The sequence below is a fragment of the Embiotoca jacksoni genome, unplaced genomic scaffold, assembly GCF_022577435.1.
Source record: "Embiotoca jacksoni isolate LCO1_2020_lvr unplaced genomic scaffold, fEmbJac1.0.p SCAF_30, whole genome shotgun sequence".
Taxonomy (NCBI): domain Eukaryota; kingdom Metazoa; phylum Chordata; class Actinopteri; family Embiotocidae; genus Embiotoca; species Embiotoca jacksoni.
In genome coordinates this window covers 4,590,316-4,603,241 of record NW_027185382.1, presented here as the reverse complement: position 1 = coordinate 4,603,241, position 12,926 = coordinate 4,590,316, and the positions used below count along the sequence as shown (strand labels likewise).

The 12,926-nt window shown below is 42.6% G+C and overlaps 1 protein-coding gene across 4 annotated transcripts in view; it reads right to left on the bottom strand.

Annotated features, from left to right (window-relative positions):
• Positions 1 to 229: 229 nt before the first annotated feature.
• ahr2 (aryl hydrocarbon receptor 2) overlaps positions 230 to 12,926 on the bottom strand; it is a 53,177-nt gene continuing 40,480 nt past the window's right edge. For all 4 annotated transcript variants that reach the window (XM_069163944.1, XM_069163947.1, XM_069163945.1 and 1 more), the window contains 9 exons: positions 10,062 to 10,243; positions 9,887 to 9,976; positions 8,025 to 8,139; positions 7,662 to 7,801; positions 7,287 to 7,489; positions 7,041 to 7,150; positions 6,581 to 6,722; positions 4,543 to 6,211; positions 230 to 4,403 (listed from right to left, as the gene is read on the bottom strand). In XM_069163944.1, the coding sequence (XP_069020045.1) occupies positions 4,317 to 4,403; positions 4,543 to 6,211; positions 6,581 to 6,722; positions 7,041 to 7,150; positions 7,287 to 7,489; positions 7,662 to 7,801; positions 8,025 to 8,139; positions 9,887 to 9,976; positions 10,062 to 10,243 (2,738 nt within the window). In that variant the 3' untranslated portion in view covers positions 230 to 4,316. The remainder of the gene's footprint in view (positions 4,404 to 4,542; positions 6,212 to 6,580; positions 6,723 to 7,040; positions 7,151 to 7,286; positions 7,490 to 7,661; positions 7,802 to 8,024; positions 8,140 to 9,886; positions 9,977 to 10,061; positions 10,244 to 12,926) is intronic.

Below are 12,926 nucleotides of genomic sequence, written 5' to 3'. Positions count from 1 at the left end.
ACCGAGGAAATTTTAAAATAAAAAATAAAACCCGTTTAAATATCATCTTAAAAGCGAATTTCTCACCAAAAAACCCGTTAAATTAAGTTGTTAACTCTCTTCTCGGTCGTTTCTCCCTTTGTCGGAGACCTCCACGCGCTTCCCGGGCACTCGTTTGAAGTGCGCGTGTCAAAGGTGACGTCAGAGGAAAAGAAATAAAGGTGTACATTTAATTTAAAATTCAAACGACTATCAAAAACACATTTTTAATATATTAATAAACAAATAAATTCAGAGTAATTTTGTACACCATCGCACCATATATATGTATACAGTAGTTCAGAATTACCCTTGTACTTGTATTATAATACTGTTCACCTCTTAAACGTAGAAAAAGCACAATCTTCTTTTATAGTATTATAAGTATTATATTGACATCTCCCCCTCGACCTAGCACACTAAACGGTTTTGTTTCTTAGTTGTATTTTTTTTTCTTAAATCTCCTACATTTCAGACTGAATATTGTATATTTTTTTGTATTGTATTTTATTTATTGTATTTTTTTTTTTTTATATGTATAATATATGTATTTACATTTATTTGAACGGGAGCAGATTGTCAAACCCATGAAGGACCTGCTGTTACCAAAATGGCACTCACTGGTTACACTGGCATCTAGTGGACACTGGAAACCATCACATTGATCAAATCCACAACCTTAGGACTATAATGTCAAGAGTTTATCAAAATAACTTACATTTTTGTAAAAATGTCCCTTAATTTCTAAATGAGATTTTAAAGAGTTGGTTATCAAATGTATGCATAGTTTCCTCTCTATTTCACATTTCCTTTTAAATTATCGAGTTAAAACAGTCAAAGCAAGTCAGATCACCTTTAATATGATGAGCATATAGAGACTGACTCAAGCACTTATACAAAGTTAGAAACTGAATATTGAAGGCAAATCCACAAGATATGATGAGCTGAAAAGTTACAAAAAAAAAAAAAAAAGAGGTTACATATATATATGCTGTGCAGAAAATGTACAAAAAATGATAGGCGTGAGTCAGGTTAAGGCAATACGATATTAAAATACACAATATATGACAATATGTATTTTAAACAAAAAAAAGAAGACAAATATGTATATTTATACACACTTACACAGATACTGCATTTTGGAGTCTTGGCCTCCTGGGGTTTGAAAATTAAAAGTATAATAAAGTACAAAGCCTTTTTTTGTAAATGTAGAAGCAAGCAACAAGAAATAATAAGATTTCTATATGGAGAATACTTTGTGAATAAAAGGCAGATTTAAATGAATGAGAAGAAGTGCTGCAAAGAAAATCACACACCTCTGAATGTTATGTTCGTTTTGTGCTGATTCTCCGTCCGTACGGGATTATTTTTGGTTTTATTTGTGATGTTTTTGTTGGATCTGAGCTGCATGAGGAGAAATTCAGTGGTTTCCTGCTGCTCGTGAACAATTTGGGTGAATTTACGACAGCTTTGGCACCGTTTTCAGGATGTGTAGAAGTCTTAAAATACAAAACACTCTAATAAAATCCACTTGTTCCTGTCAAAATGTTGGAAATTATGGTTTTAACTCCAGCACTCCAGCAATTTAACATTGGCAAATAAAGTAAAGTCAATTTGTAACAGTCATAGTCATCTTTTTTGCTCAATAAATGAATGAACTGATTATCAAACTAGTTGATTATTTTTCTGTCTGATTGAATGGTTTCAGCTCTAATTCTCCTGTTTATGAGTTGATAGCTTTTATGTCTCTGCTGTAAGACAGAAATCAGTAACTACGGTAACTCCCACAGGACCTGAAGGCAACATGATTTGATTTGTGAACATTGAAAGGGCTACAATCGTTCAAGTCTGTTTCCTGCGTTTTAATTTGTAGGAATTTGGTTCCATTTCCATTAAAATCATGAACATGAACAGCAGATTTGTGCTCTGCGTCGTCCCTTTGGTATCCCAGATGGCTTTACTGACTTTTTCTATTTTTTTGGTGTTTAAAGATTCAAGTTTTTGTCGAGCGGAGCCTCTAAAATCTGCAGCAGATTATGAACTCGGTCAGAAGCGTTGTTTAGGATCGTACAGAGGTGCTGATAACGTGGACAAAAGTCAGGTTTCACGGCTCAGTACAGCTGAAGCGACTGCTTTCTCAAGGTTTCTCTTTTCAATCTAAGTGCTAAATCATGTTTTTAACAGTCACGAAGAAGTCCATTTAAAAGGCACTTGGTAAAAAGTGTTCATTTTTTTTCCATTTTATTTCCTCATTTAAAACATACAATAGCTGCCCTTTAACTGTTTTACTTCTGTGTTTTGCTGCCGGATGGGTTGTCAATGCTCCAAGTGAGAACGCTGACAAACAAGACAGAAACAGGAAAGAGGAAGAGGACGGACGTTTGTTGTGAAGAACGTGGAATCAGTATCTCATGCAGAGACCGATATCTTTCATTTTCAGCGTGTTTGATCAAAAAAAAGCCACGTTTTATAGGAAATCTGAAGGCAGTGCTCAGCTTTTACTTTGAATTCCTCAATAAAAGCATAAAAATATTTATAATTTAAGTTTGCTTCTACTGAAATAAGCCATTTTTGAAGATCAAAATACTAAAAAAGGTCTTAATTTGTGCTAATTTGGTATCAAACAGTGGCTTGAGCAATCTCGTTTTCTGATGTAATAAATCTTTTCGTGCTTTGGCAAGTCAAATACTTTAAAGGGCGAGTGCAAACAATCTCAAAGATTGGCTTAAAGTTCAGGCAAGGGGTAAGTTTAACTTTGATTTCTATCAAATATCTGATGATTTCAAATTGCAGTCAACTGTCCCTTTAAAGTTTCAAACATTTCTGTCAGTTTAAGACACCGTCTGTTTTTACTCCCCTACAACAACAACAAAAATACAACGACAGTAGAAGTATTAAAGAAAAAATAACAAGAGATAAAATTGGCTCAGTGACAAAGCTTTTAAAATATATTAACAAGCAGCTGTTTCCACTGAATCTTACAAATCGTCTGTTAGTAGGATGATGCTGAGATTCTCTTGTGCGTTTCTTATTTAATTATTTTTTCTTTTTTTAAAATAATTTCTATACCCTGTCTGCAAAGCAAATCTCCCTCACTGGGAAAGTGAAGAGTTGAAATGAACTTAATCAAGATGCGTCATCACGCTAAAACAAGAAAGGAGACATATTTTATCCTTCTGAGTGTTCAAACTGAAAACGGATTGTTTCTGAGATTAGGGCGGCGGGTTCGTGTTTTCAGAAGGCAGAGGATGAACAGGAGCTCGTTTCAGTGTTCATTCCTATAGCGTACAGGTCCATCCATCCGTCCAGTAGTTTAGGAGCGTCTCATCCACACCGAATCGGCTGCTTTTTATTAGAAGAGGGAAGGTTGACCAGACCGAACAGTTAGTCCTCGTATGTTGAGGCACACTTTGTGTGGCTCTAACAGGGTCATCGCTGCCCTTTGTGGCCACTTAAAGCAGCTGTTTCTTGCTTTATTGTGGCTGTGATGACAATATTATGTCTTTATGACATATTTTGAGGGTTCGGACCCCAGGAAGACAAACAATTGCTGAAGAAATTCATGCAAGTTTTGGCTTTTTTATTACCATTTTTTTATTTTATTTTTATTACCATCTTATATTAATATCATTTTGCCAAATCAATTCACTGATTAATAGTTGCAGCTCTAAATTGTATGTTTTACAAGAGAAAAAAACGATGAGGACTAACTGGTTGGTTTGCTTAACTTCAGCCAACTCGGATAAAAAGCAGCACGGGACCGTCCAGCTACACTTTTCTATGAGAAGCATCGACACCTGTCAGTCAAACCGGAGCCACTTTGTATTCCCACACTTCCACATTTTCCCTCCAAATAAATGGCAACTGCACTCGATCGCTTTCATGAAGCAGTGAATACATTAAATGCTCGGCTGCATCCATCAGCTTGGTCGAAGACGTCCTCAGACTTTTCCAGATTTAGAGAATCCGATCTCTCTTTGGTACAATCCAAACAGCTCCAGAAGGGGAATTCATATGTTTTCTCAGACTGATGATCCGCTCTGATAAAAACTCCTGCTGAGACTTCTCTTTCTCAAACAACAACCACCCAAACGTCACTTCCTGCAGTTTTCATCACTGTTTCCTCATCAGAAAAAAGAAAAGGCATCTTGTTTTATCTCCTTTTCAGACACATTCTTGTTCTTCAGCCTACTCCGCTTTCATTGTTTTTAGAGACAGGAATCTTTTGTTTCTTTTAAAACTGACGTTTCAGTTCGAGCTGGCGCCCTCTAGCCTCCAGACATCACAGCAGCTCATTCCTACTTGTTCTCCGAGTAGAACGTGTTCCCGTTGGGCAGCGCAGTGAAGGGGAAATCTCCGTTCCTGATGACTGGACAGTTGTTGATCTACGAAAAGACAAACAGCACGTCATGTGTCATGTTTACATTGGCCCTATACATAAAAATAAAAATGTCCTTCAGTCTCCAAATTCCTGATCTACTCTGAACCTTCACGGCTCTACAGGTGTTGATGTCGTCTTTTTACCTGCATCTGTTCGCTGAAGTTTAGATATGGCGGTTGCTGCACCTGCAGGCCGTTCGGGTTGAGACCAGCAGCCATTTGGCAGGACAGCACTGCCTCGTCCGCATTCGGGGTCGCCATCATCCCCGGCACAGATCCGCCTCCGGGCAGAGCCTGATAGAAGCAGGAGGGCTTGGAGATGTGGCTGGTAACGGGGTTCACGCTCACCTGACTGAGGTGCACGCTGTTCACAGGCTGCGCTGGGGTCGTATTTCTGAACATACAGCTACTAGAAAGACGAGGCTCCAAGTCCTCCTGGACAGCAAATGGTGCACCGGAAGCCTCTGCAGTCTTGAACCTGCCGTCCACAGGGTTCCTTTGAAATCCTGACATTTGGTTGAGGCAGGCGCCCATTTGCTGGTGCTGCTCCAGAGGCCAGGACTGTCTCTGACTCTCGCTGTTTTGTGTCTGCAGTGCGAAGTGGCCCTGCAAGCAGCTGGACGAGGAAGGACCAGCAGAGAAACCGGCTTCGTTTGAAATATTTGCCGTGTATGTTTCAACAAAGTTGTCCACTTGGTTTGAGTTGGACACAGAGGGCTTCCACTGACTGCTTTGGAAGTTGAACACGGGGTTTAACTGTCTGTCTGCGTTTTGGTGCTGGAGGCCAATTGGTTGGTTGGGCGGCCTCCTCTGAAGATGGTTCTGCATTGGTTGAGCCATTTGGTTGGCATGAGGCTGATTGGTTGAGAACGCTGGAAGGCTGTTGCCATTGACTTGAAAGGTCCTCAGCTGATTCTGTGTTTGAGGACATGAGTCCAGCAGGGAAGGGTTAAAGGTCACCGCAGCGCCCATGTTTCCAGTCGGGCCCAGTGGAAGAGAAGCAGGGAGCGTTTGCTGGAGAGTTGAGCCATTCAACCCTGAAGAACTCGGCTGAAGAAAGTCCATGTGGCTCAGTTTCATCGTTCCCAGGATCAGAGTCGGCTGCCCCCCCATCATCTGACCTCCGTTGGGTACCAGCTGGTTCTGGGGATCCAGATTCCAGTCGAAGTGTTGCTCCCCAATCTCATCAGGATCCTGGTTCGGGAGGTCCAAAGTGGAGAAGCAGGCTGGGATGTCCTCCAGCTGATCTGGCAGCTTGAGCCCGCCCTCCTTGTGAAGCTGCTCCTCCACGTAGGACAGGATGTCGTTGCTGAGGATGTCATTGAGGTCCTCATTGAACTCGCAGCTGTTGAAGTTCATCTTCAGCAGGGTGCTCTCCCAGCTCTTCAGCTCCTCCAGCCCCACATCCACGGTCTCGGTGAGGTCGCTGTCCCCGAGGATCTGCTGCAGGATGTCCATCATGTCCTGAACCGTGGCCTCCTTCTTCACCAGGCCTCCGACGACAGGTTTGGCGGTGACATCTCCAGGAACGTTGACGGTGGCGTGGGTGTCCTGGAAGGCCACGTCATTGAGGGAGCTGAGGGCGTTGGCATTGTTGTGTTCACAGTAGATCGACTGGTCCTGACTCAGCATGCAGCCCAGGATGGAGTCCCGGCTGACGGCGTAGCTGTCGATCTTCCTCTGCTTGGGGGCGGAGCACGGCTCGGGGATGTCGATGGTCGGATTTGTGTCGTACAACAGCGCCTCACCGGTGGTGTAGTTGAAGGGCAGCTGCAGCCGTCTGCGGCGAAGCTGTTCTTCTCCTTCTTCATTTCTGTGGCAAAACAGACAAGCGGGGTTCATTTCAGAAGAGGCTGCGAGGACTGCAGCTAATGCAGCACTGCATTTATCAGTCGATTAATTGATTACGTGAAAGGTCAGTAAAATAACAATCAATCATCGACTGATCTCAGCTTTTAAAACAGGAGAATTTTCTTCTGTTTACTGTCAAATATTTGACGTGAAAATTTAAAGACGTCATCTGAGGTTGAAACATTTTATTAACTAAAAATGTAAAGAGCATAAATTTATATAAACTACGTATTGGCTGGTTATCAACAGTATACAAACATTTAATAAATGGTTTTTAACATGTTTTAGTGTTAAATGATGTATGATAGTGTAAACTCGTCCGTGTACGTACGTTAGAGCTCTCTGCCGGGCCACGATGAAGTCGGGTTTCCCTCCTTTAAAGACCAGCCTGGCGTTGGCCTGGACCCAGACCCATGTCCGATTCTTGGTCAGCAGCCTGAAGACGGTAAAACCGCTTTCTCCTGTCTTTATCACTGGATATGGCACAGAAAGAGTCCAATTTAAATATCTACATACACATTCATACATCAGCCAACAACTTAAAGCGGAACTGATGATATCCAGACAAACATGTGAAATGTTTCAGAGCAGTGTGTAGCGTACGGCGGGTAAACTGAGGACAGACATGATCAGAGGACCGCTGCAGCTATTCATGCAGCATATCAAGATTTTGAGAGAGAGCTTTGAACCAGGACATCAGTTATTTGGATTGAATACATTCCATATATGAACATGCAAAAGTTCACAACAGATGAATAAATTAATTTAAAAAAAAAGGGCGTTTGACTCACTTCTTAAGTGGTTGTCTGCGCAGTACATCATGTCGGCAGCGTGGATGAAGTGGTAGCCTGAACCTTTCATACAGAGCTCCACTTCATTGTAACCCAGAACCACTTTCCCTCTGGGGGCAAAAAAGCACAACACACTCAACATGAGCAGCTGATCCTGCAGCTCAGAGGATTCAACAACAGTAACACTTCATTCCTTCACTGAAAAATAAGAATCAGGTGAGGTTTCAGGGTCAGCTGGCCGTCTACCTGGAGTCGATGCCCAAGGGCGTGAAGTCCAGCTTGTGTTTGCTCTGGAAGATGAGCGTCTTGGTGCGGATCTCCAGGATGGACGGCGGCTGCAGCGGAGTGGCGATGGAGAACAGACAGAGCTGCGGGGGCACCAGCGTCCCGTCCTCCGCCAACCGGTTCTGACCGTGGAGGAACTTCAGGCGGCCGCGGAAGTTCAGGGCCTGAAGACGAACACAGGGAGAACGCTCAGAAACCTTTATGGGTTCCAAACTTCTCAGGAAAGATCCTTGGAGTGTGTTCGGGTGAGGTGTGTGTGTGTGTGTGTGTGTGTGTGTGTGTGTGTGTGTGTGTGTGTGTGTGCGTGTGTGCGTGTGTGCGTGTGTGTGTGTGTACCAGGAAGCCGGAGGAGTTGTCGAGCAGACAGCGGAAACGACAGCAGAAGTTTCTCTCCAGGAAGGACGAGTTTTCTGGAGGGATGGTCTGCGGGTCGTAAGTTACCACGTTGCTGCTGATCTCAGCGCTGTTCTGCTCACCTGCAGAGACGAGGAGATATTTATCATTTCTACCAAATAGCCACAGACGTGATGCAGATTATTAGCCACCATGTAAATAAAGTGTTTTCTTATCATCAGGCTAAAAGCAGCTCATCAGAGTCTGTGCAGGTTCACATGCTGCTCAGCTGTGATGTGTGTTACATGCTGCAGTGGCTGTAATGCGTGTGTTATGGGCTGCAGTGTCGCCACCCGGTGGACTTACTGGGACTCCCGGTACCTTCAGCGTTTGGGTTGAGGGAAAAGTGAAGCTGCCGTCTGAAGAGAGCCCGGTCGTCTGTGTGGATCAACTCAAACACGCTCTGATGGACGACATCAGACTGAAAACAAGAGAGAAACAATGAGCACTTTTTTTCAAGTTAAAAAACTTATTTTTAGGCTTTGTTGCATTCAAAGGATCCTTAAAGTCAGGTGAACTTTTATAATACACAAACTCGGAGACACATTTCTCCTGTTTTCTGTCTACTTTTATTCCCTTTTCCTCGTTTGCCTCCTCAGGGCTGCTCAATAAACAAACTTTATAACGGTAATATATAATCAAAGCCTCAAGAACGAAGCATTTCCTGCTCCGATCAGTATCCTGACGTCAGACTGTGTCGTGGAAACGCGTTGGTGTGTGAGTGTACGAGAGAGTATGTACGCTGTTTACCACGTGCACTCTCCCGAGGCAACATTTTTATTTTTTCCTTTTTATTCCCCCAGACTGCAGACATGTTTGACCCTGGTTCAAACGGATGTGTTTACAAGTCAAGAGTTCACAGCCAACAAAGCAGTTCAGTTCTCATCAACACACACTCACACACACACAGACAGACACATGACTCACACACATGACTCCGCCTGTGTGTCCATCATTTAGCATGCTGTCTAACTAAAGAGAAGTTATGGCTGATATGGCTTCTGTATTGTATAAAATGGGCTAAACAGGATGTTTTTTTCTCATTTAAAAAACAAAACAAAACATCATTTTTGTTTGCAGTTTCCAAACCATACTGCTTGTGTCTATATTTGATTTATAGTTTGAGTTTATGAGCTATTAACTGTCGGACGATATCAGAGCGTCCTCGTTTTTACAAACTGCTCGTAACAGAAGGGGACAACATGTTCACCGTGAGAGATTCAGATCTCTGCGAGCTGTGCAAACGTGAACTGAAACCAACTGCTTGTTGGATGATGGGGTAAAAAGCACGCACTCGTGTTTCTTTGAAGGATGTTTTTAAAGGAACATCAGAGTTCAGGAGGTCAGTGAAGTGGAAGCAGGTTGTTGTGCAGTACAAGATTTATTTCTGTACTCAGGCTCCTCCCCATGCTAGCTGATTTGATCATTTCTGGGACGGATAATTGCTGCTCCGAGGAAGGAAAAACAGATTTCGTTTGTCCTTACTTCTGCCTCAAAGAGATCATTTACGCACACAGAAAGTTTCAGAATTATCAGGCCTTTAAAACACGTTAAAAAGGTTTTAATATGTCCGGCGGGTGTCACAGTGATGGACCCAAACAATACAGAGATATGATGAGTCCAATTCAGACCATCATCACTCCTTTTCATCATGTTTTTTACGTCAAAGACATTTCCAGCATCAACTGTGTTATTAAACATTTTTGTGAGTGGGAGACAGGCATAGATTATACCAGACTTTCAATCAAAATAAGTGTCTCATTTCTGTATTGTGAGTTTATTTCTTCTGGAATCTTTAACAGATGCTTCATGTGCTGTTTGGAAATTAGATGTCGGGTCAAGAAGTTCACGAAGGCAGCTGGTAATCTGATTTTCATGTGTTTCTTGTCATTTGATGGTCCTTTTTAACATTGTTTTTGAGGCAATTTTTTTAATTCAAAGATACGAAAAACACATTTCATTTTCTTCAGGACAGATCCCTTCACTTTTTCCTGCGATAAAAAATATCAAATCAGAACTTTTTGGTCTTTATTCATCTGCTGACATGAAGAGGGAGGTCAACGTTGTCATTTGTCAGGATGCTCATGTTCTGACTGATTTTGTCCTCATTAACAGCACCGTATAAATAAACTAAATGCATTTCCCGATACTGCGTGCGACGTTTTTACCTGATGGAAGCCGAGGAAGTCCTGGATGGTGGGCGATGTGTAGAAGACGTAGCCTTCAGCCGTCACCACCAACACGAAGCCGTTCAACGCCTGCACACCAAAGAAGAAACTGTATTTAAAGCACCTTCTGGGTTTTAAATCACTTTACTGTCGAGCGGTGCTTCTGCTGCGTTACCTGAAGCAGCAGGTCTCCCTCAGAGAAGCTGACTCCATCGAGGGCCTTCGCCACGGTGAACGAGGGCGAGATGGAGGAGGCGGGTGTCGAGGAGGACGGAGCCAGCGCTTTCTGGATGTTCCCCCCGAACATCAGGCTCCGCTCGGTCCAGCTGGAGCTGTTCTGGCCTGACTTGATGGTGGCTGCAGGAGAAGACGAAACAAACAAGGTTTTTTAAGACAGAAGAATAAATGAAGCTTCAAAGCGGCTAAAATAATCACTTTGTGCTTAAATATGTATTTCATTTTGTTGTTGACTTTATTTCTTGTTTGCATTTTTGCTCAGAAGACGACAGACAGGAACTGTTCCCAACTTCTAAAGACACAAATAAAAAAACTGGAAGTGACTCTGGCCTTCACACCGGAGCTCAGGATTGTGTTCACTGATGTACGATTTCTCAAAATCATCTGATGAAACGTGAAGTGAGAAAAACACAGAAAAGAGGAACATCTCAGTCTCTCCTATCAGGGTGGAGCCGCCTGATGTTTCCTGTCGTCTTACAACACATTCACTCGACTCTTCCTCCTCTTCGTCTTCCTCCTCTGACTCTGACTGACTGATTGGGCGGCTCTTATCACTGAGAGAGCAGCGCAAAAACAAGGGGAAAAAAAGCACCTTAAAATATCTTCTCAGAGAGGAAGCAGGTGGGTTTTGGTGGTTTAAAATGATGACAGATGGACTGCTGGAGGAGGAAGGAGGACAGATACAGTCCTGACTGTTTGTCGACTAAAATTAACAACTACTTTCGTCATCAAATAATCCTGTTTTTAAGAAAAAACAAGAAGAATCTCATGGTTGTAGCTTCTCAGATGCTTGTTTTCCTATGAAGAATGAAGCAATTAATCAGGAACGTAATAGAAATAATTAACATTTGCAGCCCTACGTAAAATGCATGCTGCTGGTTTAGACTTTTATACCGCTACAAGCACTGGGTTTGAAATTCAATGCTCGGAGGCTGGCTCAGCCCCGTGCTTGTTAAAACTCCAGGCCAAACGAGGATAACAAGCAGAGCCACAAAATTACCCGTTGGCCTCGGCGTTTCCCCCCGCGGACCGAACTCGGCGGGGAGGCGGCCGCTCTGGAAGACGAGCCGCGTGTGAAGTGGTCGACGGAGAGAGGCTCGATCGATCTGGTTTTCTAATAGCTCTCCCAAACGAGATCGCCACCAGTGGAAACATGCAGCGTCTTCTCCAACAAAACGATCATAAAAACATTTTCATGTATAATTTAAAGATACTGGATAATATAAACCTCAAATTATAACTAGAGAGCTCTTGAAGAAAACAGTGATTATATCTGACCAGCTCCAGCTCTGCTCTGAAACTGGGCCTCTGGAAGCATCAATCAACGTTTTTTATTTTTTTATTTAAGTCTCTGGAGTCTGTCTGGGCTTTGTTTTATTTACAGTAATACAACTTTATTCAAAAATCATGTGGAGACAACCTCAGAGAGGTGAATGTGGGCTGCTCTTCCTCACTTGATTTACATTTATATGAGCTGTGAACATGTGATGTTCGAGATATGCTTGTTTAAGTTTGAGTATTTTTTTCGGTTGTGGTCCCCTTTCGCAGCATTTATAACCTCCACAGATATGAAGTTACATTTAATCACGAGCCTCAACAGAAAACACTGGCATCCTCTCAGCTCATGCCGAGCAGCTCGACTGTGAAAATTGCCGCTTTAACTGGCAGCGCTGCCAGAGGTGCTGGCACAGCGAGCATCCTCAGGGGTTTTACCCTTTGAGTTTTTTTCTCCAGCACAATATGGAACCGTCTGAGCTGAAGCTGCAGCTGTCTTTAGATATCAGGACAGAAAGAAGGATATTAAACACTGCAAATGTGCTGCTGCTGTGAAAATCCTGCTGGTTGTTTTTTTCCAGAGAAATCTTCAAAATGTCTTTAACATGTTTAATATCTACCACTTTTATAATCTGATTTCTGCTCTTCACAACTGACTCATTACAACATAACAGGCCTTATTTCACTGTTGTTTTTTTACGTTTGGACAGAGCCAGACGAGCAATTTGACCCTGTTTAGTTATTGATGATTATATATTTTGTATAGTTTAACATCAGAATATGTTAAAACGTTTGACATTTTTGCTTAAAAAATGACTCAAATCTACATTAGTGACAGAAAACGATCAACATTTCTGGTCATGTTTTAAAGTTAAATCTGAGGGAGAGAGTCTGCTAAAGTAGAGCCAGGCTGGCAGTTGCCCTCTGTTTCCGGTCTTTATGCGAAGCTAAACTAACCTGCTGGTGGCCGCAGCCTTACTTTGAGCTATGGCTTTAACTTCTGGATGATCCGCGGGTGAATTAAACGACCTCAAAGACGGCTAATATCATTAAACTCCATCGATTGAGAGGATCCAAAGAGAAGAGTACAGTTTGTACCACTGTGGTTCCACAGATCCAGATAATTTGGCATTTGTTTGGTATAAAGACGGGAACATGCCAGAGGACAGCCAATCCAGATGGGTTACAGCACAAAGGAGGGCGACGCAGCAGTGTGGCTGAACTCTTCAAAGTTCTGGTGGAAGACGCTGCGTAGTGTTCGGATTTTCTTCCAAAGAGCTCATTCTCAAGCTGCGGCTGGAAATGCAAATACTGCGGTGACTTAGCCAACATTACAATGCAAACTATTTGGTAGCCGTACACAAAAATATGAAGGGAATAAGCCAAAGAGGAGGCGATGCCAGCAGGAATAAACAAAGATTTAGTTTGGTAAGAGGCATAAATCAGTTTGTTAAGCAGCAAAGTATGTGCGACGATTATATTTTTCTCGACACAGAGATGCCCTCTCATGCTGATTTACACCGCTGCC